At 35.9% G+C, this 24,913-nt stretch overlaps 4 protein-coding genes and 1 long non-coding RNA gene across 6 annotated transcripts; 2 read left to right on the top strand and 3 right to left on the bottom strand.

Annotated features, from left to right (window-relative positions):
• The first annotated feature begins 7,254 nt into the window (after positions 1-7,254).
• LOC119993370 (cytochrome P450 85A-like) lies at positions 7,255-10,752 on the top strand. The gene is made up of 9 exons (XM_038840493.1): positions 7,255-7,634; positions 7,732-8,053; positions 8,140-8,289; positions 8,367-8,612; positions 8,720-8,806; positions 8,881-8,959; positions 9,522-9,628; positions 9,708-9,832; positions 9,944-10,752. The coding sequence occupies exons 1-9, from the start codon at positions 7,438-7,440 to the stop codon at positions 10,029-10,031; spliced, it is 1,401 nt and encodes a 466-aa protein (XP_038696421.1). The 5' UTR covers positions 7,255-7,437; the 3' UTR covers positions 10,032-10,752.
• LOC119993371 (COBRA-like protein 2) lies at positions 10,537-13,987 on the bottom strand. Its single transcript, XM_038840494.1, has 6 exons — positions 13,661-13,987; positions 12,623-12,702; positions 12,002-12,458; positions 11,531-11,687; positions 11,145-11,422; positions 10,537-11,030 (listed from the first exon to the last, which is right to left on the bottom strand). Exons 1-6 carry the CDS (start codon positions 13,761-13,763, stop codon positions 10,738-10,740), a joined length of 1,368 nt encoding a protein of 455 aa, XP_038696422.1. The 5' UTR covers positions 13,764-13,987; the 3' UTR covers positions 10,537-10,737.
• Positions 13,988-14,831: 844 nt separating this feature from the next.
• LOC119993364 lies at positions 14,832-15,984 on the top strand. The gene is made up of 2 exons (XR_005466526.1): positions 14,832-15,124; positions 15,451-15,984. It is a non-coding gene; the product is annotated as an uncharacterized LOC119993364 (long non-coding RNA).
• Positions 15,985-16,869: 885 nt separating this feature from the next.
• Positions 16,870-21,354, bottom strand: LOC119993362 (eukaryotic translation initiation factor 3 subunit M-like). Its single transcript, XM_038840480.1, has 10 exons — positions 21,190-21,354; positions 20,529-20,658; positions 19,478-19,616; positions 19,190-19,402; positions 18,925-19,063; positions 18,001-18,151; positions 17,782-17,891; positions 17,600-17,697; positions 17,375-17,444; positions 16,870-17,132 (listed from the first exon to the last, which is right to left on the bottom strand). Exons 1-10 carry the CDS (start codon positions 21,280-21,282, stop codon positions 17,043-17,045), a joined length of 1,233 nt encoding a protein of 410 aa, XP_038696408.1. The 5' UTR covers positions 21,283-21,354; the 3' UTR covers positions 16,870-17,042.
• A 666-nt stretch (positions 21,355-22,020) lies between these two features.
• Positions 22,021-24,842, bottom strand: LOC119993363 (protein SPIRAL1-like 1). Of its 2 annotated transcripts, none has more exons than XM_038840482.1 (3): positions 24,701-24,842; positions 23,315-23,581; positions 22,021-22,303 (listed from the first exon to the last, which is right to left on the bottom strand). In XM_038840482.1, the coding sequence occupies exons 2-3, from the start codon at positions 23,567-23,569 to the stop codon at positions 22,220-22,222; spliced, it is 339 nt and encodes a 112-aa protein (XP_038696410.1). In that variant the 5' UTR covers positions 23,570-23,581; positions 24,701-24,842; the 3' UTR covers positions 22,021-22,219. The 2 variants fall into 2 exon arrangements, with proteins under 2 accessions (XP_038696410.1, XP_038696409.1); XM_038840481.1 differs by lacking the exon at positions 24,701-24,842 and adding an exon at positions 24,530-24,678.
• Positions 24,843-24,913: the final 71 nt, after the last annotated feature.

Below are 24,913 nucleotides of genomic sequence, written 5' to 3'. Positions count from 1 at the left end.
ACTCTGAATGACAATTTTGTTTCAATTGAGACCTACTTACTGCATGCAAGAGAAACATTACACACTTTTGAACTATTATTAAAAATTATAAAATGGTGTCGTTTCAACGTCTGAACCAACGGGCTAACGCAAGAAGTATAGTTAAGCTATGTTGAGTATCTAAAATATCCTTGCAATCATACGGAGGTATGGGCACTCGCATCAAAACATAAATTCTTTTTTTAAAAAAAAAAATTTGTCTGTAAAAGGAATAAAAATAGTTATGATCCGGATACTAACAATTGGTATATCAATTATCTTAATTATTGAGTTGTACAAGTAAGATTTCATGTTACATCATATGAGACATGTGGAGCCCATGAATTTATTTGGATCTGTGAGTCCAATTCAATAATTGCGATAAATGGTATATCAATTATCGAGATATTTATCATTTTCATAATAAAAATTAGTTGGAATAAAAAAAAAAAGGAGAATAATAGGTTAGCACGAAATTACCAAAGGGATTAATGGACCGAGGAGAATGAGAGGAGTTCGGGGTCCCTACAGTGAAAACTACATACAATCTCTGCAGTTTTTTGCAAAATCGTCTGATTTATTTTATAGTGTGAGACTCACACTATTCTTTTAAAATAAAAAATGGATCGGACGGTGAATTCAGAAACGGTTGTTTTCACTGCAGGTGCCCGTCTAGAATGAGAGTCTTAAGAGACATATGGAAAAAGGGCAAAAGAGACAAATCAATCAACATCGGGGGGCGGGGGGTGAGTAAGGATTAAGGAAGGACGTGTGCACGTGGACACTACTACCCACACGTGCACTCAATCATGTACCCAGAGCCACCTTCGAGGGGATAAGAGTCGTAAGACGTCAAGTATATCAAGATTGTGCCATAAAAAAAATAATTAAAAAAAAAAGTATATCAAGACAAACGACATTGCCATTTTTTCTTTCTTTCTTTAACTTCTAATTCTTGTCATATATATATCTTTTCATGATCACAAGGTTTTCACAAACATGGAATATTTTGAATTTATATTCGATGGTATAGAATTGTCACATCCATTCGATTTGAATTTAACTTTTGTTTCGAATATTGAATTTTGTTAAATCCATATTTATAATTTTTGTCAAAATTTAAAAATAAAAAATAAAAAGTTGGTCCACCGGTCATAATGCGCAAGTCCTCCCTCAATCCTTTACATAAATCTCTAATATTTATTTGTTACGATTTTATACATTAATGATAACATTAGTAATGTATTTCTACCATTTATAGGTTGAAAACGAAAAAAAATTGGTCCACCGGTCACAATGCGCAAATCCTCCCCAATCCTATACATAAATCTCTGATATTTATTTTTTACGGTTGTATACAATGATAATATTAGTCATATGTTTCTACCATTCATAGGACGTTTTCAAAGAAAAATATGATGATTTAATATTGTTTTTAGGAAGAATTGCACCCGCTCTCCCGCTTTATTTATGATGATTTTTTTTTAGTTTATCGGTTATATTATTCATTTAAAATTTTTTTAAAAAAATTACTCATATTGATCCTGCCAAATTAAGGGTATTTAAATATATTTTCTAAAAAAAGAAGAAAAAAAAAACACCCTCAAATGAATGCCATAACTAAAAACATTATCATGATGAATTGATGATGATAAATACGTTGGCTTTGAATTTAGTGGAGTAAGAGTGATGGATTAAGATAGTATTGTTGTCCGTGGGATATTCGAATTGATGCCAAATGTCACCAATGCATTTGTGTGTATTTTGAGGAGTGATTGGACTTTCACACATGACCTTATACTTACGTTTGATAAAATTGGATTGGAACCATCGCCTAATCATCATGATTGTGATACTTCATATGATCACATTGTGTCAATGTGCCGTCATTTACAAGCAATATCATGAGATAATTAACGATTGGAAATCCAAGATATGACAAGCAATCATATGCGTCATGCATGATTCATATAATAGATTATGAACTTATCTCATGCTAGATTGGAGGGATATCATGGCGACCAACTAACCAATGAGTAGATGATGAGGGATTATATTATCACTCAATATTTTTCCTACTTACTGTGATATATATATATATATATATATATATATATATATATACACACACAGATATATCCATAAAGTTTGAATTTGAATGAGTTAACCACTTAAGTAATTGATTGGTTGGTGAATTTCTTTATGATTAAATCGTATGGATTCAGGAGGTTATGAGTTCTATTGTTATTGAGAACAATATCGATCATTAATATTGTGGCCACGCATTGAGCTTTGATCCAACTCACTCTGTTTGTTAGGTGGAAAATTTCTACGCACGCTGATCTAATGGACTAAGTTTAGACCCATATTAGATATCTAAAGGGTAAACTTATATGGTATCGTTCCTAGTTATCAAATACCATGTTCATTTGGTTTTCAATACTTTAACCATAACCAATCAATTTATTCAACATTTTCATGAAAGTTACCCAAACCGTACCACATTAACCAAATGCAGGGGTGGATCTAGTCTAAGCCTAGGGTGGCTTAAGCCCACCCTCAAATTTTGGGAAAAAATTTATTAATTATACCCAAATCTCAAATAAACCAATGTATTTGTAATACAAAATAAGCCCTAATAGGCCTAACTTTCACAAGTTCATCTGAATGACATTTTCTTTTCCAAAAAGCTCATAGGAGAGATCAAATTTCAATGAAAAGAACTTGTCCCATCTCCATCTAATTTTCTTCAAAGTCGGAGGACTTACATGGTCTGTATATTGTAAGACTCCATCTTCATATCAATATGTGATTATATTTTGACCACATATCAATAATATAGAAAAAAAATCAAAAACGCCGCCCCGAACGTATCAACCTCTTTTGGTCCCCTCCTGTGGCCAAGTCCACCTGAAACAATTTTCTACCTCCCCGGGCCAAATGTCTGGATCAAATTTAAAAATTGGATTTGGTTGGGTTGAAAATTTGGGTCGGGTTAAAAAGAGTATAGGATATATGGTTGAGAACACAGATGTCAACACCCCACCTTATCTAAGAACCGCGACATGCACGTGCATGCACACGGGCGTTTTTAAGAGAGAGATATTAGAGAGAGAGAGAGAGAGAGAGAGAGAGAGAGAGAGAGAGAGAGAGAGAGAGAGAGTCAATAATAGCAGTGGTGGGGACAGTGAGAGAAGAAATTAATTGCGACAAAATAAAAAAGGCAGAAAAAGTACAAGACAGAAGCCCTCGTGCAACAAATATTGTACATCATAACTTTACAGTTAATTTTCGTTCATTATAAATCAATCCAAAAAGAAGTGGCTCCATGTTTTCCTGTGGTTGTGGGTACACCTTAATATTCACAAGCGTACACAATTCTCTTACGTGGATTTAAAATACTTCAAATACAAATTATTTTTTGAGAGTGTGTATAAGTAGAATAACAAATAAGATTCATTATTTTGGGTTCCACATATTTCAAATCAACATTGAAAACATAAATCGACATTTTAGATTCGCATGAGATAATTCCTCTATATATATAATTTATAATATCTCACCTTGTAAATATGTACATTTACAGTTCCTTGCACATCTTTGTTTTGCAGAGAAACGCCCAATATGTTACTGCTATCATATATATCATTCATTCTCTTCTCATCATTCTGATTAAGTATAAGATGGATGTGAGAAAGAGGTTGAGCTCAATACGCTCGAGGTATTATCTATTATGAGCCTAAGATATGCATGGATTTTCTGCCTCAAGTATTCAGGTATTAGGCTAATCTTATAAAACACATCACTTTATATTCAGCCACATACGTGGGACATGTTAATGTTATTACATTCTTTACTAAAATTATATTGAAATGTTTTTTTTATAATTTTTAAAGGTGGTTGTGATGCCATTCGTCCCATGACAAGAAATACCATATGTTAATTGTGTTCGGTGTTAATGATGGTGTGTATCATCTCGATAATCAGAGTTCGAATCTCTCTCATCATTTCAAGAAAAGTGTGTCCGATGCTTTTGAGTTTACATCCAATATCATGTAATTTTTTTTAAAGTAATTGAGAAGACGAAATTAATTAATTTTGATCTTATCTTTTCAATTAAAAAGTGATAGGACTTAGTGCACTTTTTCACTTGGTAAGAATGACATTACTAATCATCTTGGACAACTTTTCTTTTTGAATATTCAAACTAGTTTCGTATGAACTAGAGATAACCTTTGAAGAAAAGGATATATATATATATAAAATCTTGAATCTTGTGTCATGATTTATGATCCAAAAGTGATAGAGATTCCAGTAAAAAGCATCCCAGTAATGGATATGTCATTATTTGATTCAATCATAAAGTTTTATGGGTCCCAATATTTACATTAATCAAGGGACAAGATCCACTATTATGATGATTAAGATGTTTGTTATTGGATCTCTAACATTTTTATTTATGATATTTAGCCCATATGCATTGCATATAAATAATGACCACCCAATATTTCTCGAACTAGTTATATTAATTAGAAGAAAAAAGAAATACATAAATGGGAGTGTGCCTATTTTTCTGTGCATGTCAAATCATTTTCTAAGGATCTGGTAATGGATCTACACTTTTATTGCAATCACCATCCAATCTAACTTTAGTGGCCATGTCAAGACAAGAACAAAGGCAAGAAACCCATCAAGATTCAACAAAAGTAAAAACAAAAAACAAAAAACAAATTGATAGCAGAGAAAGAAAATTTTGAAATTACAAGACACACAATGCCCTATCTCATTATTATAATCATCATCATCCATGTATTACATATTGATAAGAATGATGTGCTTCTTCAACAGGTACACGATCAGGGCCCATGGCTCATCCCACTGCACTGCTTGGGAGTTTACGTTTTCGCGTTCTATTCACTCCTTGATGGGATTCTTTTCACCATTTCCTCATGAGATTATTTCATTATCGGTCACTCAGTAATATTTAGCCTTGCAAGATGATCCTCGGTGATTCACACGAATATATGATTTACTAAGCCATCCAAAAAAAAAAGATGATAGAATCCAAAAGAGAAGAGAAAGCTACTTGCTCCTATTAATGATCATATTAATGTAAAGACAACTCTATGTTGCTACTTATTGACTCTATATGGTGGTAGCCGCTGAACCTTCATTAAGAGCACATTTAAGTTTCATCACTGCTCACAAAAGATATCAATGGTAAAGTAGTAAACACAGGACCATTTTGATCGATCGATCGATCTTTGATGCTTCAGTTTTTTGCAAGTTGCACCTTTTGATGTCCGAAAAGGATAATCATTCGTCACACGAACCTATGTACTTTACAACCACACAGTCTAAATTTATGAAAATAATATAACCATTAATGTCTTTTGTTTTGGTAATTGAGAACCTACGACACATAGTTTTGTCTTTGAACATCCGATATGAAAATAAATTAGGGTTGTAAGGTTCGCCTGCTCAAAATTTTCCATCCGACAGATAAAATGAGTTGGGTCAAAGCACAATATGTGCCACAAAGGTATTGCTACATCAATGGCTTCCATAAAAGCTCTTAACAACTCTCTTAAATCTCAATCTTGATGATTAGTAGTCCTAGTGGCTTTGATGAGTATAATGGAATGAAATTAGGATTTAATCAATCATTAATCTATCTTTCTATCAATCTTGCAATAAATTCCACGTAAATTTCGGAGATATATATAAAGCACGAACTATTGGATGTGTGGGTGTTCATAGTCCAAAAGGGTATGTGTTGAAAAGTAATTTAATCTCAATTGAGTCACTTTGATTTGATTTGGAATTGAATAAAACGTAGTATTCTATTTTATCTTAATCTCATGCAGCATGACACCGGAGTTATTAATTAGAGTGATAAGGATGATGTGTCACATTAGTGATCGGGTTTGAATCCTCTCTCCCGATTAAAAAAATCTCATGCAAGGTAAGTCCGAGAGTGGACAAAATGGTAATTGTGAGGAATCAGAAAACTAGTCCAAAAGGTCAATGGACAGCAGTGTCATGATGGAATTACAGTCTATACAAAACTATTTAGTCTCAGAGAGATTCTAGGGTTTGAAAGTTGCAGTCAGGGTGGAACCAGAAAATGCGTCTCTCTCTCTCTACACTTATTCACATGGTAACCAAGAAGAGAGAGAATGTCTTGGAGTGGAATTGTAATTCCATGAGCGCCAGACAATAGACAGACATGTGAAGTACTCTATGGGGCTTGGAATTGCCTTTTCTTTTAGGTCCAATTGGATGGTCTTGGTCTGCATGTTTCTCTTATCCGGAATACACACCCCTATACACATCAATTATATTGTTACACGCCAATTATATTGTTTGTTTTGAAGTTTCGATTCCCGTAAATACGTTTGATTACCCTCATACGTTTGATAGACCAAGAAGTGGGTTAAACACAATTCACTAAGCCCATGAAAATGCCTCAACACCTCTCTCACACACCCCTTTTTATCAACTCAATTAGGTTTTTCATTCGAACTTTTATATCAAATACCGCCGAACATGTAACACAGTGTTCTCAGTAGAATTATAAAGGTGTAATCTATAAATCACATGTTTAATTTTTTAAAATAATCTCTCCGTATATTTTGTGAGAATGCAGTCTGTCTACATATATATACACTAATAACTACTAACTATTAGAGTTTAGTACAGGAGAGTTATTCACATCATTAGTTGTCAACACCATTGACTTCACACATCACATATTCACATGCCTCTATAGCTACTCTAAATCTTATTATTTTTACCATTATATAAGACAAATAAATAAAAATCCCTAATAGGGTATAGGGTTATTAGGTTTAGGGTATTTATGTTTAGAATCTTGAATGTTTGGGGTTGGTAGGATTTTACTAAGGTCCACCTCCTTCAAAAGAGTGGATGGTCCACCCCATTAGAATAAGAGTGTTAAAATTATATGTGAAGGTTATGATGGTCTTTTCCAAAACTTATATTTTAAATCGAACGGTTTTTAACAAGGGTGGATTGAGGGTGGACTGACAGTCGGGTGGACGTAAGACGGTCCCGGGTTGGTAGTTGAGTGTTGTTATTCTATCATTATTGAATACGGAAGATTTTGAAAGGCTTCAAATCTTTGTTGAGGTCAAGTAGTTGGCTTAGTTAAAATGGATACAAAAGAAAAAAAAACAGAAAAAGAAGAAGAAGTTCCTTCTATTACTTGTAGAGTTTTTTAGTAGGGTCCCCCTTTCCTCCTAAGGTGCATGTTATTGTTAATGTCCCTTCACTATGTAGTTTAGAGGCCTATATATATGTATGTAGCTACTTCTGCCTGACTTCACTTTGGAGTAAGCCCATAATCAACCTCTCTTTTTTTGTGGAGAAAGAAACTTTTCTTTCTTCAGATCATCAATGGCTGTTGTATGCATGGTTGTTCTTGGTGGTCTGGTGTTGATGATGCTCTGTATCTGCTCTGCTTTGTTGAGATGGAATGAAGTCAAATACAGGAAGAAAGGTCTTCCTCCTGGTACTATGGGTTGGCCTGTCTTTGGAGAAACTACTGAGTTTCTCAAACAAGGACCTAATTTCATGAAAACCCAGAGAGCAAGGTGGGATTTTGATATGTGATTTCAGTCATTGTCCTTATTGGGGGTACTCTGTTTTTGTTATTTGGGTTAAGTTTGTTTGTTTTCCTTGAAATAGCAGGCATGGGAGTTTTTTCAAGACCCATATATTGGGATGTCCTACAGTGGTTTCAATGGATCCAGATCTCAATAGATACATTTTAATGAATGAATCAAAAGGTCTGGTTCCTGGCTACCCTAAATCCATGCTTGATATTTTGGGGAAATGTAACATTGCAGCAGTTCATGGCTCCACTCACAAACACATGAGAGGGGCATTGCTTGCACTCATTAGCCCCACCATGATCAGAGACCAGCTTTTGCCCAAAATTGATGATTTCATGAGAACCCACCTCACTAGTTGGGATAACAAAATCATTAACATTCAAGATAAAACCAAAGAGGTCTGTCATTCACGCAAAACCCAGTTTTGATTCACTTTTTTTTGGTTGAATTTGTACTAATTTGTTCTCTCATTGGTTTGGTACAGATGGCTTTACTCTCATCACTGAAGCAGATTGCTGGCATTGAATCCATGCCAATCTCTCAAGAATTTATGACAGAATTCTTCAAGCTGGTATTGGGTACACTTTCACTGCCTATTGACCTTCCTGGAACTAACTATAGAAGAGCTTTGCAGGTAATTTGCAAGTGCTTTTTCATGGAAGTTCTGGTATGTTTATCAAGTGTTTGACAAAAGTTCACTGTGGTATACAGGCAAGGAAAAATGTTGTGAATATGTTAAGGCAACTTGTAGAAGAGAGAAGAGGGTCTAAAGAAAGTATCCCGGACATGCTTGGGCTGCTGATGAAAGATGATGATAACAATTACAAACTAACTGATGAAGAGATTATTGATCAGATAATCACCCTTTTATACTCTGGTTATGAGACTGTTTCAACTACATCAATGATGGCAATCAAGTATCTCCATGATCATCCAGCAGTTCTTCAAGAATTAAGAGTAAGTACAAAGAAAAAGATTGAAAAATCTTGTACAGGATTTATGGACTTACTGTGTTTGATTGATTGCTTATTGGTTTTTGACATGAATGCTCATTTTGTCAATAGAAAGAACATTTGAGAATCAGAGAGAAGAAAAGGCCAGAAGATCCAATTGACTTGAATGACCTCAAATCAATGAAGTTTACTCGTGCGGTATGTACAAATGTCAAACTTTCAACCTTATCTCTTTTAACTTTTGTGATGACTCATTGTTGTTATATGTGCAGGTTATCTTTGAGACTTCAAGATTAGCTACAATTGTTAATGGGGTTCTAAGGAAAACTACTCATGATATGGAAATAAATGGTGAGTGTTACAAACAATGTTTACTTTTCCAGAAGGTGTTTTGTATGTAGCTGCCTAGCCATCTATTTAGACGAGGCCCTGCAATAGAAGTAACTGTAGTTTAATCACATACATTCAGTCTGTTTATTAGTAACCAGAAACAGACTGGACGTATGTGATTAAAACTGCAACAACTTTTAGTGCAGGGCCCTTGACCCCCCAACTATTACTTTAAAAGAAATATTTTTCAAGAAAAAAGAGAATGTGAAACAACATATCATCTTGTTCTGTGGACCTTATGGTGTCATGATTTACATGGCAAACCAACCAAACCAGCTTTGCTAGGCCAGACCCCCATATCTTTGTTTAAAATCATTGTTGAAAAGAAAGGAAGCTTTTTGAAGAAAAGGAAGAAAAGGTTTCACTGGGTACTTATACACACTTTTTGAAACCAATCATGAAATCTAGGTTGCCACTTGCCCCTTTTGATCTGTTCACTTCTATGATTTTCTTTTCTTAATCATGATGATTGCTAATAGATTATGCAGAAATGAAGAAAAAAAATGAAAATTTTTTTGGGCAGGATTTGTGATTCCAAAAGGATGGAGAATATATGTTTACACAAGAGAGATAAACTATGACCCATTTTTGTATCAAGACCCATTAGCCTTCAAACCATTGAGATGGATGGTTAGTAACCCATAAATCCTCTTTAGCTTCAATCAACTAAATTTCCATGATTGATTGATTGATGGATTGATTAATGCAGGACAAGAGTTTGGAGTATAAGAAATACTTTTTCTTGTTTGGTGGGGGCACAAGGCAGTGCCCTGGAAAGGAACTTGGAATAGCTGAAATCTCTACTTTTATTCACTACTTTGTAACCCAATACAGGTATTATTAACTAAACCCAATACAATTATTTGGCCATTCTTGCTTCACTTGGGTTTTATTTTTGGGGGATTTTAAATGAATAATTAATGCCTAATTTGTTTGTTTGGACAGATGGGAAGAAGTTGGGGGTGATAAACTAATGAGGTTTCCAAGAGTTGAAGCACCAAATGGACTGCACATTAGGGTCTCAGCTTACTAACTTTGATCTAATTATGGTGTTATGTACAGAGGAAATTAGTATAGGAAGATGATGAATAGGAAGAGAGTGTACAATAATGTTCTAACAAGATTGGATTAGTGAATGACACTGCCTTAATTCTAGTTTCGGCTTCACCATTGGGTTTTTCTGGTAGGATAAGACAACACACCAAGCAACATCCTCATCCTCCGAGCCTTTATCCCAAACGTTGGGTTCGGCTACATGTTACTTATCCCATATTCAAGGTTCTCAAGCATTTCTAAGGTACCTGTCCCCATGAACAAAAACAGAGAAAATTCCAAGCCGGTACACCTTCTGTTACTTTTAGACATCTAGGTCAAAAAAAATAATTCCGCCCATAATGGGGATGCTACAAACAATTATAGACACAACAGAAGGCTGTATCTTGATCAAATCAAGTAGTGAAGTAAACAAATGTTACAATGGAAGTCAGAACAGAAACACAAAATAATAAGCACCAAACATTACTTGATAGCAGAAGTCCTCTATCAATGCCTCTAAATATAGATACAACTGCATTCATATATTTTAGATGTCAGATATAGATACAATAGAAGTCATCCACCTGACGACTTGTTTGACGGAAACCAGTGTGTTTCGACATATAACAGCATACCTCAAACTGCTATGACTAACATGGTTTCCGGGTTTCCACATAATTAGTCGGTCAAAAAATGTGTTAAACTTAAGCTAGTAGTCCGTACAAGAACAGCGCAGAAAGGAAAGTCGTGATGAGAGTAAGAGAGGAGATACGCTGACGGGCACCGGCGTTTGGCAACCATGGATAGGAATCAGGAGGTGGCATGACACAATTATCACCATTGAAATAGATCCTTCTGGGGAAGGCCCAACCCTTTTCGAAAGTGAAAGTTGATTGATCCTTCCGGAAAAGTAGCTCCGACTGTGCATTACCAGCACGGCCAGCTTGCATGAGCAAATCATTGTAGAACTTAATGCCCCATAGCATGGCAGTATCATCTGTTTAAAACGGCAGAAGAAAAGAAATGTCATTTCCTTTAATGGCATTCAAAACCAACTACAATCATCAATAAAATTGTATTAAAAGGAGAAATCTTAATAAACCCGACTTACTTATAACCGCATAAGGAGTTAATGGCTTATAGTTGAAGCTGAAAATCTGGGTAACATTGTCGAAATTGGGGTGTTGGACAACCATGTTCCACTGAGTATAGTTCATATTGTAGTTGAAGTTTGTGATTGTGACTTTAACCCGCCAGTATTCCTTGTAATTTACTTTAACATGCCAGTGAATTCTAATCGGACACATATGGCTTGTACACTGAACCAGGGGTGCTAAGCTGTTCTTCCCGGCACTTGGAACAACTGAAGCTAAATGTGGTGCATTTGGACTGAAAAAAAGTAACCAATTAGAAAACAATATATTTAACATTATATACATTAAGTCTAAGGAACAAAAACTAGAAAAAGAGTAATGACGTTTTCACAACAGCACTTACTCCACACAGGTTCCGGACCGAGAAGTGTTTTGACAACCACAGGCACAAGTTGGGCAAGGTACAATTGTGTCATTGTAGAAGGATGAAAACGAGACGCAGCAAGTAGGAGTCCTCTGAGCCAGGAATTGTGAATATGTGCACGTCACGTTCCACGTCACTACCAAAAGCGAGGGAAGATTAATTAGACCATCTCCACCACTACACCACTACAATGTAAAATTTCAACTATAACACATGTGACTTGTACTTATATCTCCTTTCATAATTTCCATATTAAAATAACAATTAAATCTTTTCATAATGATGCAACTAAGACCTCGAACAAAATAAAACCATAACAAGGGAAGACAAGTTTGTGACTTTTCAAAATGCATTTGTCATGTTGAAATACATCATAAAAACCGACAGGGATTTATTAACAATGCAACCCGTTTAACTGAAAGATAGAACACAAACACATAACCAACTTACTCAATGCTTGTGTGACTCTCCTTTTGTCAGCAGAGATGAATTTACTTGGTCTGACAATTTTAGCAGGACCACAAGTATAACCGGGCCCTGGTGCCTTCAGGGTAAAGTTTTTAGGCACCCTGACAGTTTTGTTAGTGGTTCCAGCTGAACCAACACTGACCTGGAATGAGCTTAATGCATTGGCTGGATCTTGCACCCATGAACTGATTACTCCCCCTTTGCAGCAATTAGCACTCTGCATGTTGTATGGAGTTCCTGGCATTAAATCCACAACTGTCGGGTTCTTTCTACAGCAATGTGGAATGTTGCCTTTATATTTCGAACAATCTCCTTGCTCAGTTGTTTGGCCACCCATCATGTTCCATATTACCTCCTTCTTTGCCCATGTCCATCCCAACTGCCATCCCGGTGCTTCAATATGGCGATACTGCTGGAAGTTGTAAATTGTAACTGTAGCCTATCGATTCACAGGGTCAAAAAACACTGTTTAGTGAGTGAAACAGAACACAGAAGACGTGAATGAAAACAAACTGTGAGCACATAACCATCGAGAGTCATTCGAATTTCATCAAGATTGAAGTAAGCAGAAATAAAATTAAAATATTGTTCACGAGTACTTACCACATAACCATCAGGATTCCAATTCAGAATATCCCATTTAATTGTGATATTTCCAGTTGGGTCAAGTGCATCATAGGCATCTGAGAAATGAACAACCAGAAACAGTATTATAATGACATAAGTAACAATATTCAAAACAACTACTAAGAAACTATGATCTGAGAGATCCCCGACAACTTTCAACTAGTAAAGTTTAAGCAAGCCATGCCAATGGTTTCATAATTCATACACAGAGAGAATAATCTTCCATGAGATATACGCTAACAAGTGGGTTAAACAACAAAATCAGTCAAAGGAATAAATTCCTTTCACCTGTTCTCAAATTGTAAAGGCTGTAATGAAAACATCCTATAGAAATTCAACCATCTCCATTGCTCATGATTAAGGAAAAAATTTTCTTTCCCAATAATTCACGACTTAAGAGAGAAGAATATCAAAAAGCCGAGCGATTGCTTGCACAGTACAATTTCAATTGCCACACTCAGAAATTCAACCCAGTATCAAAAGTTCCATAGAAAATGCAAGACAATAAGGCATTAATCTGCTAAGAAAGAGCTTCCAGATAACTGCAACTCTTGAAAATATAATGAAATATCTGTTCTGCAGTTTATTTCATCTCCTCTCTAATATGAGAAAACCCAAAATCATGCACCAGTAAATAGACCCAATTTTCTCTTCTCCTATTAATCTTGTAAATATCCAGAAAAAGAAAAAAAAATTTACTTTGAACTTAAGAAATGCATTCCAGAACCAAAAAAACATACAAGTTTGTTTAGGGCTAAAGCTAATGCAATTCGATGAACGCAATTCACATAAGCACCCAAACAACATAAATGCTTCCAATTGAAGACAATCTATCAGAACCCATTTCCGAATTTATCAAATAAACGAAAAGACATCACTATTACTCAATCGATGCATTGGAAATGGAAAAAAAAAAGTTGTAATCTTGCAACTAATCCCAACTAATTAACAGAAAAATTAAGCAATAAACCACTCCAAAAATAGAAGGCTGAAAAAGACAGAGATTGCGCAAACCTGTTGATATAAAGCTGGTGCAAGAAATCAGAAACAGAATCAAAATGGCGAAAGATGTGAACTTGGAGATGGATCTGATAATGGGTAAGAGTAGGGAACCCATTTCTCCAAACAGTCCGAAAAGACTCTAGACTTTCAGAGGCAGAGAGAGAGATGTAATAGAGAAGGAGAAAAGACGCGGTTTTGATGACTAGTGTGACTGACTTTCGCTTTTGCGTTCCTGACTTGCATCAAATGCAATGCAAGTCATAATAAGAGCTATAAAGTGGAGTCTAAGCCCACTATAACCGATCAATTAACACGTATTGTTTTCACAAAAGAAAGTGATATTTCCTTAATTATCTCCATTGATCACTACAGAAGGGAGATTATAAGAGTGTGCGTTTACATCTAACAATGCTTTACAGTTGGTTGTGTTGATGCTCGAAAATGACAGGAAGTTAGTCTTTGCTTTTTTTCTTCTTCTAGATAAGCGTACTTGGATGTATGTACCTGGACCAAAACTGGGGGTAGTTGTAGTCCACAATGGATTTTGTAAAGTTTTAAGAGAGAATAGTGAGTCAGGGGGACCCTCGCTTCATTATGGTTATGGCTTATTGTCATATTTGAATCGCTTTCTATTAGTAAATCTTATGGGCGGTCGTAAAACTTACGCAATGAGTCCTTGGTTGTGTGCGAGGGATTATATATTCGTTTATAAGTTATTTTATTAGGTTATGTCAATCTGATATGAGATTTTTAATATTGAATGGGTTATGCCGAGGTAGAAGCTCATTCAATTGGACATTGACATTACTCTAATTTCATATTACTCCAAACACTACAAATTAATATTGAAAATGATTAAGATTTCAACTGTTGGGTTGAATATACAAAATTCAAATGAATTCGTGAGTTCCACATGTCTAACGTGATACATATGAAATTTTATGCGTACAACTTAACAGCTGAGATAATATCAACGGTTGGAATCACTATCATAACCAAACTATCTCAATCCTTTGTCCTACTAGGGATTTGAGGATTTCACATTGATCAGTCTGGCGCAGGTTGAGCTCGGGTCAGCTTTTTTAATAGGATTAATATCTTTCGTAGATGGCCAAGCTCAGCCCGGCCCAATGTATCGGCCTAAAAAACAAAACGACAAATTGTTTGTTTCAGAGAATTATTATTATTATTTTCTATTTCAGAGAATTGTTTTCGCTCCAAGTAACCTTAAAAGCGCGCGTCAGAGAGCAAGCAAAGTGTTTTCGTTCCCCCTTGGCCATTTCTGCTCGGAGACAGTAAAATCTTCAAGTATTCATCGATCGATCTCTGAAAGAAAATGCGTTATTGAATCATGACTCGGTCGTTTGCAAGGCTGGGTATTTCTCTCTGGCTCTCTTTCAAGACCTAGTTCATGGGGATGGATGCGCATAGTTCCCGGATTCAATCATTTGGTGTGGCCGAGATTAATTGGGACAGGTACTACTCTTAAATAAAATTTTATTTCCTTGCTCTATTTTTTTTTCTTTGATTTCGTTTCGCAATGAACTTCTCTCCACTGCTACTTTACTAGCTGCAAACCCTATAATGCCCAAATCCATCTAAATCTTAACAGGACATATACACTTACATATTGATTGAACTATAAGGTGTGATTTGTTCGTACTTGCTCATGAATAGAGTCCACTGTCTGTCATGCTGCTGATATCTCTCTTGATTGTGTGTGTATTTGAAGTTATGAAATTGTTAGAGAATATGATTTATAAGCAACTATTGTTGAACTTTTACCGCCTCTTTTTTTATAGGAGAACACTTTGCTGAATATGGCCAACATATGCAATCCACTGGTGGAATCAAGTTCCTTATGGATTAATATCTGGTAAGTTCGTGACTGTCATAATTCTCTGATGCTTTGATACCCCATTCCCATTCATATTTCTTTAGACAATTTTATATGACTTTTGGTATAAGTTAAACTCGCGACCAGGATAATATGTCAAGTTGTCTATGGAATGAATCCTTTCAGCTGGAGATTTTGTTTTGAGTCTCCGTGGAAATAACAACTTGCCTGCTTGTTGGAAAATTTATGACTTGGAACTGCTTGTTGGGAGTGGATGGAGGAGATTAAGCATTTTTGTTTTGTGTGGATTAGAGGAATTGTAAGGGCTATTTGTTCGTCAGTTTTGTTATGAAATGTCACCTTCCCTGCTTTTATCTCTTCCAGCATTAGTTGAGGCAAAAGGACAAAGCAGAGGAAGATCCTCAATTCGATTTTCATTGAAAACAATACTATTGTGATCACACGTTGAGTTTTGATGTAAGTAGAAAATTTATGTGCACGTGATTTGATGGGCTGAATTTAGACCTATACTCAATGTTCAAAAAATAAATTTGTATAGTATCACTCTCGATTAAAATTTTTGATGAGGATAAATTTTAAAAAGAAGAAGAAGAAATAGTGGAATCTGACCTGAATACGACCCGAATATGACCCTTTTGGTTTACTAGAAAGTACAAACATTGTTGTATGGTTTGTGGGAATATATAATATGGTCACTTGTCCTTTTGTTTCACATCCTACGAATCTTTTTGTGTTTTAGTGGAGTTTGCCTTTTGAGACGTCGTACACACATTTTCCTCATGCATCACACCATACCAGATCAACACGGTGCAATGGCATCTCTTCTTTTTGCCCTTTTATCTCCCAAATTGGTTTAAGTACCCCTTCAATCCTTGTTAAACCCAATCACACGAGAAAACTTCCTTAGAGGAGCTACAATATATCACCTCGTTATTGGGCTCCATTTGAGCCCAATATGTCGGCCAACTTGCTACTTTGGTAGGCCCAGGACCAAAGATGGGCTAGCTAATTATTGGGGTTTTGGGCCCAAAAGATCCGGGAAAACGGCATCAGAAGTCACCCTCCGAATTGTTACTCAACGAATTGTGACTGAGACGGTCCCTGTTTCTTGTCGTTACTCCACTAGTCTTGGAATCAAACCCCTCTATTCCATCGCTTATAAGTAAGTACGCTAAGTATGTCATCGCTGCTAATTTCATCAACTTCAATAGATGAAAGTTACCTTTTTGCAGAACTGGTGTACCGAACTTCCGCAAGGAGTCTCTGTAATCTTGTACTAAGAAGCTTGCATGTGAAATAAACATGCTCTTCAGCACTCGGTTGAAGCACATTGAGCCAATTCCATGATCAAATTCTTCAAAGCTATGAAATTTCCTAGACGGTAACTGACATTCCAAAGAATATTCGAAATAAAACCAACCACCAGAATATAAAGCTTTCTAGACGACATCCATATTGTTAAATAATTTTCACGTAATACAAAAAGCAAAATTTATAACTGAAAATTGCTAGTTCATAACAAAATTTTCAAAACCTTCATCGAATCGTCATGCCTTGCATTGCCTGCGAGCTATCTTCACTTACCTTGTTGGTTTGAATCGTAGCAATGACATTCGTAATATTGCCCTAAACAACATATAAATGAAACCTGTTACTAGTCTGCGTCAAGAAAGGAATTACACCCTCCGCAAAAAGGAAAAAACATGATGAGTAGCGCGGAGCATCCAAATCCAAGTACATTATGAAGAAAATAAGAAGAAATCAATGCCAAAATTCCAAGAAAAGGTGCGCTAGTTTGTCAATATGCAGTGACAGAAAGAATGAGAAAATGCCAACGAAAGAGACAAGTCGAATTAGAAAATCCATACCGTCCATGTTGCTAGGTTTGTCTTCAGCGATAGCCACTGATGATGGCCAAACACACGCTGGGTGCACCGGCTGCACATCAAATCAGAATGAAACTCATCAAACCCAGATAACACAAAATTACTAATAGTGAGCATTCTGAAGAAGCATAATCTCAATTTTCCATAGTCAAAGGAAAATAATAAAAAGCAAATCAGCAGAAAGGAAGAGGAGACTGCATAGTTTACCTCACTATTAGAACCTCATTCATCTGATCCATTTTACAGTCAATTAACTTGGCAGTTATTGCCTTAACCACCCACAGTTCTACCTCATCATCATTAATCTGCAAAGAACATGATCATTAAAAAACAAAAACAAAAATAAAAATAGAACAGCAAATCCTGGACAAAGTTAAATAACACCTTACCCGAAGAGTATCCCTTATAAGAGCATAAGGAATTTGATCAGATTCATCTGATGCAAGATCAACTAGTGACATCAACCTCATCTTTACTATACAGTCTTCATGAACAAGACCTATAGATGCAAGCGAAATAAAGCACGTATGAAAAACTTCAGCTTGGCAAACAGCATATTATTGCCTAATATTAAAAGCCAAAACCATTTCCAACAATCAAATAATTACCATAGCTTTTGAGTAGAGTGGAATTTGCAGTATGAAACTCTAAGTAGGCATCTAGTCTCTGAGTCAAAAAGATCTTCAGAAGCTGATATACCAACGCATATTTAGCATCCTTCTCTAGTTGCCCAACAGCAGGCATCTCTAGCAAGTCACACTGAAACATAAGAGACTGACATTAATATCTTTTAAATGCAAAAATATATTGTTAAGAAGCACCAAGAGGGTGCAACTCAATCAAATTACCAGATAACCATGACAAAAAATTCTAAGCATCAGCAAAGAGACAAGATTGTTACTCATAACCCAGCTTACCCAAGATTTTACAAATCGTTTACCTAGCCTTTCAAGTAAAGCGAAAATCAATATCAATATATGCACAAAAGAAACCATGTAGAATCCATAAGACAAGAAAATATATACTCTATGATAGAATTCTTAAAAGAACAGGAGCAAATATAAAGAAACCATGAACAGAAAAGGCAGTAAACGATAACAGAATGAAAAAGAAAGCTGCCATAGTTTCCCAATGAAGGAATGACAAGGCTTCACAAAAAACAAAGACAATTAGTAAAGAGGGAAAAAATGCTCCTCAAGATGCAAAATGCAACATAAATGCTCACTTGCATGAATTCAAACATTTCTCACAACTTGAGAAGCAGGACACTTTCTTATCGATTCATGCCAAGTTAAGAAAATGTTAGATTAGTGAAGAAATTCCAATGTGTTTGGATAAGCCCAAATAGTAGCATGGTTAAGAAGCGTTAGAGACAATCTGATATCACATAAGATGTGAGCCTACAGAGTTGATCACTTCTCAGCTTTTCCATCCAAAAGGACATATCAAGACCTTAAGACATCTTCCACAAAGAACTTTTAAGCATCCAGACAAACTCATGAACTTTTTGAAGTTGTGTGGGTTTAAGATACCTGAAACATGTCCGGAGCCTTCACAAATTCAATAATTGCGCGGACAGCTTCCTCTTTGGCTTCACTCATGGTATGGGTATCTTCACCAGTGAAAGTTGACAAATACTTGGTCAGGAATTTAAAAGAATCCTTTGCTGAGCTGAAAATGCCACACAAAAAGAAATTAAAAAAAAAAGAAGAAACAATCATATCAGTATTAACCCTATGCAGAGAAAAAAGGATAAAGTAATTTCCTGCATAATGGAGTAACATACTTTTCTCCTACCTTTTATTTTCTTTCAATACATTAGCTATGCTGAGAAAAAGTTCCCTCTGATCTTGGATCTCAAGATTCCATTCTTTCAGGAAGCTATCCATCTTTTTGAAAGAAGGTACAATATGCTCAATTACTTTCCCATTCAAAGCCAAATTGAGGGCCTTCATGAAGACATAGAACCGGCAATATGGGTTTTCCAGTAGATTGTATAGATTGAACAAGCTGGTAAAAAAAGATAAACATAAGACGCAGCCTTTGCTAACTTAAGAAATTTAATTGAAATACTCATGATTTTACATCTTTATGCGCAATGCAGTTTTGTCATTTGGTTGTCGAGTAAGTTTAGCAGATATAAGTTTCGCCATCTCGAGTGCTTCATCGGTACTATCAGGTTTTGTGACAAGATTGCAGATGACAGTGAAGACACACTCGAGATCTGAGGTAAAAGAACAATGAACAGAACACTGTATTAGATAACTAAGAGATCTGAAAAACATATTCAAATATGATAGCAACAAAAACCAATCAGTAGTTTATCACTTAAGAATGCCTATACTTAAGAACTAAATTGATCCAACATCCAGCAAAGAATTTGCAACAGTTTAATCTGCATTTATCAACTAAAGACTAAACAAGTTTCCAAACTGACAACAGACCACAACTGTTTTATGTTTCCCCTCAAATACAAAAGTCATCTGTGGGATTTCAAAAATAATGTTTACGCTGCATAGACCAACAAATGCTTTAATAAAGCATTGATTCCTAGTTTATATGACTCCAACAAAGGAAAGATGAGGGTAATAACAACCACAACTGAATGTCCTCACTCTTCATACTGCAAATGCAATAGAACCAAAAAAAAATGCCAGCAAATAGAGCTATCCAGTTAAATTATTCTTCCTCAGCCCAATCTGATTCTCAGAATAACCTACCCACATGTTAGCACCACCACAGAAGCATCAAGTGAATAATATTCAAATGAAACATCTTGCCTAAGTCTATCAGTTGATGACTGTCGCAGCTGCCACATGTAAACAGTATAAAAAATTAAAACAGGCAAAAAATGTTATTGAAATAGACACAGGTTCACCGAGCCAAAGGAGCGTGTGACATTCTGTTTGTCACTACAATGGCACCAAATCTGAAAAGACTGCATGTCACCGATTTCCCACTCTGTCAGTCAACTAATATGGAATTTTCTCTCACATCATTATATAAAACCTTGAAAAGACTCAAGACTAGGTAATCCATAAGCAAACACTGACACATGTATCGACAGAAATACACTCATCGACAACATAACCCTTCTCAACTGATTACACAATAAATACAAGCAGAGATGTCCTACCTTTATCAGAGACCTTTGGGAATACCAAGTCAGCTGAAGTGAGCATCAGGGATGCTAAATCGAACCACCGGCCCATTGCCATGCATTCTTGAGCTTCCATACAAAGCCTGGTTACCTGTGGCTCTGCAACCTGAGAAGCAAGTGAGAAAAATCACATTCAGTCACAACAGTTCAACAGTACAATAATATCCAAACGGACCAAACCTAATAGAAGATCAACTGAAACCAAAAAAAGCTTCAGCGCATTTGAGATTACAATCCTAAACTGCTGTATTTTTCTGTAAACAGACGGGCACATCAGGAAATCAGCTGTAGTATATTGAACCAGTAACCATAAAATTAATTTTACGAGTACCAGTGACCACATGTTCGAAAAAGAGAAAAAATCTCAAATCGTCGTATCAGTGAACTTTGAGTTCCCAGATTGAACACATTCAGCGAAGACTTCCATACACAAACTTACATAGAACCAATCATATCAACAGCCAAATTAACAGTTTGCCTCAATAAAACTAAACAAACAAGAATCGTTCAGAAGCCAATCCTCAAACGCACAAAATTATAGCAACATAAGATCCACGCATGCCTTTCAATTCGTTTACATACAAAAGAATACGCGACTGTAATGCTATATATATATATATACGGCTATAGATAATACCTCGGGACCAGCATCGGCCCAGGCAAGTTCGGAAGTGAAGCGGACAACGGCGAGAGCGGGATCTTCGTCTGAGGTAGGGACTATAGTCGCCATGATAGAAGCTCTCTGCAACGGCTAATTCGAAAGCTTTTCTTCGCAGCCGAGCAGAGAGAGAAAACCCTAACACGAGTTATTCTCTTGGCCGACGTGTGACTCTCAGATTTGGCGATTTATCAGATATCGGACACCATTGTAACCGTCAATAAAAAAAATATATATATATATATATTATTTAATCCTTCAAGGCTCCGTTTGGGGTAGACAATAAAGTTAAGCATAGCGTATAGTGTAGACTTTTATCTTTTCATGATATATATCAGGTGATTGGATAATTTTTAAGAAATTCAGAATATTATAATTTTTATAGGCTGCAAGACCATATTACATAAAGACACAATCATTCATGTATTTCTACCCACAACGCGGATTTTAAACCCTACGGACAACATATTTATGTATATTCATAAGTGTGTGTTGTTACGTGTGTGAGTGTGTTCTATGTGTCATGAAAAAACCTATGATAACAGAAACACTACAAGTTCATAATTTTGATATCCATAATTGTCCATAATCTACGTGGCATGAGGATAAATGTAGGGGATCATTTTGTATTAAATGGTCCCCCACACTTCTCCTCACGTCATCTAGATTATGGACACCAAAATTATGGACACATATCATTTTGACTGTGATAATTGTGCAAAATAAATTTCAATTCCTTGAAATACAAGATGAAACATGGTAAAAGTACAGCATCAAGGTCAATCAGGGCCCAAGAAAGACTGCCAAACAATAAGAAATAATACAATAATGCATTATGCACATGCATTCAGTGAGGAAATTTAGATCCAAGGATATCCATTATCATTGGCAACAGATTACATTGCACAAGGAGGACGAGTAAACCACAATTCTCATAGTTTCTGAACTATGAATTATATGTGCCAAATGAACAGTTGATACATCATTCTCAAGCAATGAAAAAAAAAATTCAGTTCCTGTTGCTGCCACCAAAAAGGTAACCCAACGAAGATCCGCCACCAGGGGCAGCATGAACCTTGGTAGAAGGTCGGTCCTGTACCCACAGAGAACCCATTGTTAGAAAATTATCTCAGTATTATGACAATGAAAATTGAATATGAAGTCAATTCATTTGGAGATGGGATGGCAATGCCTTTTACTAGGAGCAAGAGTTGATCATACTACTAATATTGTTAGCCGAGATAGCTCACTCTTATAGACTATTAAGGTCATATTACTAGATTATCGAAAGATATTTGGGAACATCCAGACATCATTAATCCTTATTGATCAGCACATTGCTTTAAGCATTCTGCCAAAACAGTATGGTCAATAGTGCTTTAAAGAAACACCTCTCTCTGCGTGCAAGCGTGCACATGCATGTGTCTGTGACTCTGCATGCCCATCATTTTGTAAACAATATCGAAATGAAATGAGCATACAGAATCATAGTGTTATGTTGGTACTTGCTTTACAGACCGTAGATTAACTGTCAACTTTCCTTACAAGCAGTATAATTCTTACTTACTTAAATGAAAGTGTTTGATTCTGACCAGATGACTTTTTTTCCCTGTCACAACCTATTGCACCTAGGAGAAAACCACACTATACATTATGAGTTGATGATATCTAAGACAACATGCGAATCTTCCCCTTATTAACTCTATACACAGCTCGATTATTGACAGGCCTACACCTCATACAAACACCAAAATTTTCTCAAATAAGAAACTTGTAATTCAACTCAAATTCTACAGAAAAGCACGGCCATTTGAAATGATTTTTCAGTAATTGTAAACAATGCATGCTCCTACTATGAGTTGAAGAACTGTTTCAGAAATGAATTTCTGTTGGTAATAACTATTATCCCTTCTCTATAGTCTATACTCTATACCTATGGTACATAGAGTTCATGTTCTTTTGGGTTACAATGCTTCGCAAACATCCATTCCGATGTATTTTGGGTTTTCCACACACCAGCTTATTCATTCAAATTGCTCACGGGAACAATGGTTATATATGACTGTCTACATCATATTAAAGCCATAACTTCCAAGGATCATACCGTGATAAAGTTGCCACAGTTCTGCCCATCTGCCCTGAAGTAATTGTTTGTAGGATTTCCATTAATGCCAGCTGGAATCTCCTTATCAATTGGTTGAACAGTAACAGTGGGCTTCTTAGGAGTTGTATCCTTTACAGTCTCCAAATCACTTTGAGCAGGTGGGGCAGTGTTGGCAGTGTTAGCAGTCTCTCCTCCACCACCAAACAAGTAGCCCAGAGAACTCTGCCCACCACCACTGCTTACTCCACGACCCATGGTAATTGATTCCTTCTCAACAAGGAACACAAAAACTTGTACGTATTGTCAATATTAACAAAATTATTGCGGGAAGTGCAAATGCATCATAGACATGTAGTAAACTAATATAAACGATTTTAAAAGAATAAAGTGGCAGTCATGATTCCACTAAAAAAATTACATTGCTACAAATGTTTCCATGTATTAAAAAAAGGCATCAAATGCACACAATGTTGATGTTGAGACAAAAACATGGAGAGAGAAACCTAAATCAAACAGGAAACAAACTATTTATCTTTATCATAGACAGTAAGTGGGAACAGCGGGATCATTTTTCTGTTTTCCCCTTCCTTTGAAAGAGTGAGCAACAGAGTGGTAATTACGAAGTGCAAGGATAACAGCCTAGGGTTGTCAACCATTGCGGATTGCATTCAAATAGTCTTTAAAGCGAGCATCACATGATCCTTCAGGCAAGTTAACTAAATTTCATATGAATAACTCCAAATTTTGGTAATAAATGAAGGATACTATGATTTGAAGTCTCAACTCTCAATAATCTCGAGCAGTGCGAAAAAATAAGACAAATCTTCTGCTCTTCTAAGTATTTGCATTCAAATAATAGAAATATCCAACAACTTCCACCACGGTGCATCAACTTTCAATATCTTTTCCACAAGAAATCAATCAATTAATCTAGAGCTATATGTCGTTGCAGAAACTGAAAGGTTGTCTAACAGCCAAACAGATTCCTGAGAAACAATTTATCACCAATACCATATTCACATTGCGAAATTGGTTCATCAAACAGTATGTCGAAGTAACATGCTTCAAAATTGGTTCATCTGTGACCCAAAATCTTAGAAAAATCTACTTCTCTCTCCATTATAACACCGAAATCATATCCTACCGACAACAAAACTACACGCATTTTGTCAAAAGAAGAAAAATCGAACTACATTTGCATTATAGGACTCATACCTCGCACATACACAAAGCAAAACTCGCAGGATTTCACCGGAATTTCAAAAAATCACAACAGCCATTGCCACAGTTACGAATAAAGATCGAGCACCAGCAGCGAAAGAATTGATGACATTAAATTGATCTAAAAACAAGAAAATTCGAAAACATTAACATTTGATTGCGTACCTTTGAAGCAAAAACCTAAAGGATAAGAAAGGGGAAGCGAGTGGCGGAAGAGAGAAGCTTCAAAACGCAGGCAGGCAGGCAAGACAAAAACGCGGTTGTCATTATATTATTGGATGGTTTGTTTATTTTTGTTTGCTAATTTTTAAAAATTAAATTAATTTGATAAAGAGCGGCAACGAAGTTGACGTGGTCAAAATCTAATGGTGTTGGCTT

The sequence above is a fragment of the Tripterygium wilfordii genome, chromosome 23, assembly GCF_013401445.1.
Source record: "Tripterygium wilfordii isolate XIE 37 chromosome 23, ASM1340144v1, whole genome shotgun sequence".
Lineage (NCBI taxonomy): Eukaryota > Viridiplantae > Streptophyta > Magnoliopsida > Celastrales > Celastraceae > Tripterygium > Tripterygium wilfordii.
The sequence above is the reverse complement of the archived record's forward strand: the minus strand, read 5'-3'. Positions and strand labels throughout refer to the sequence as shown.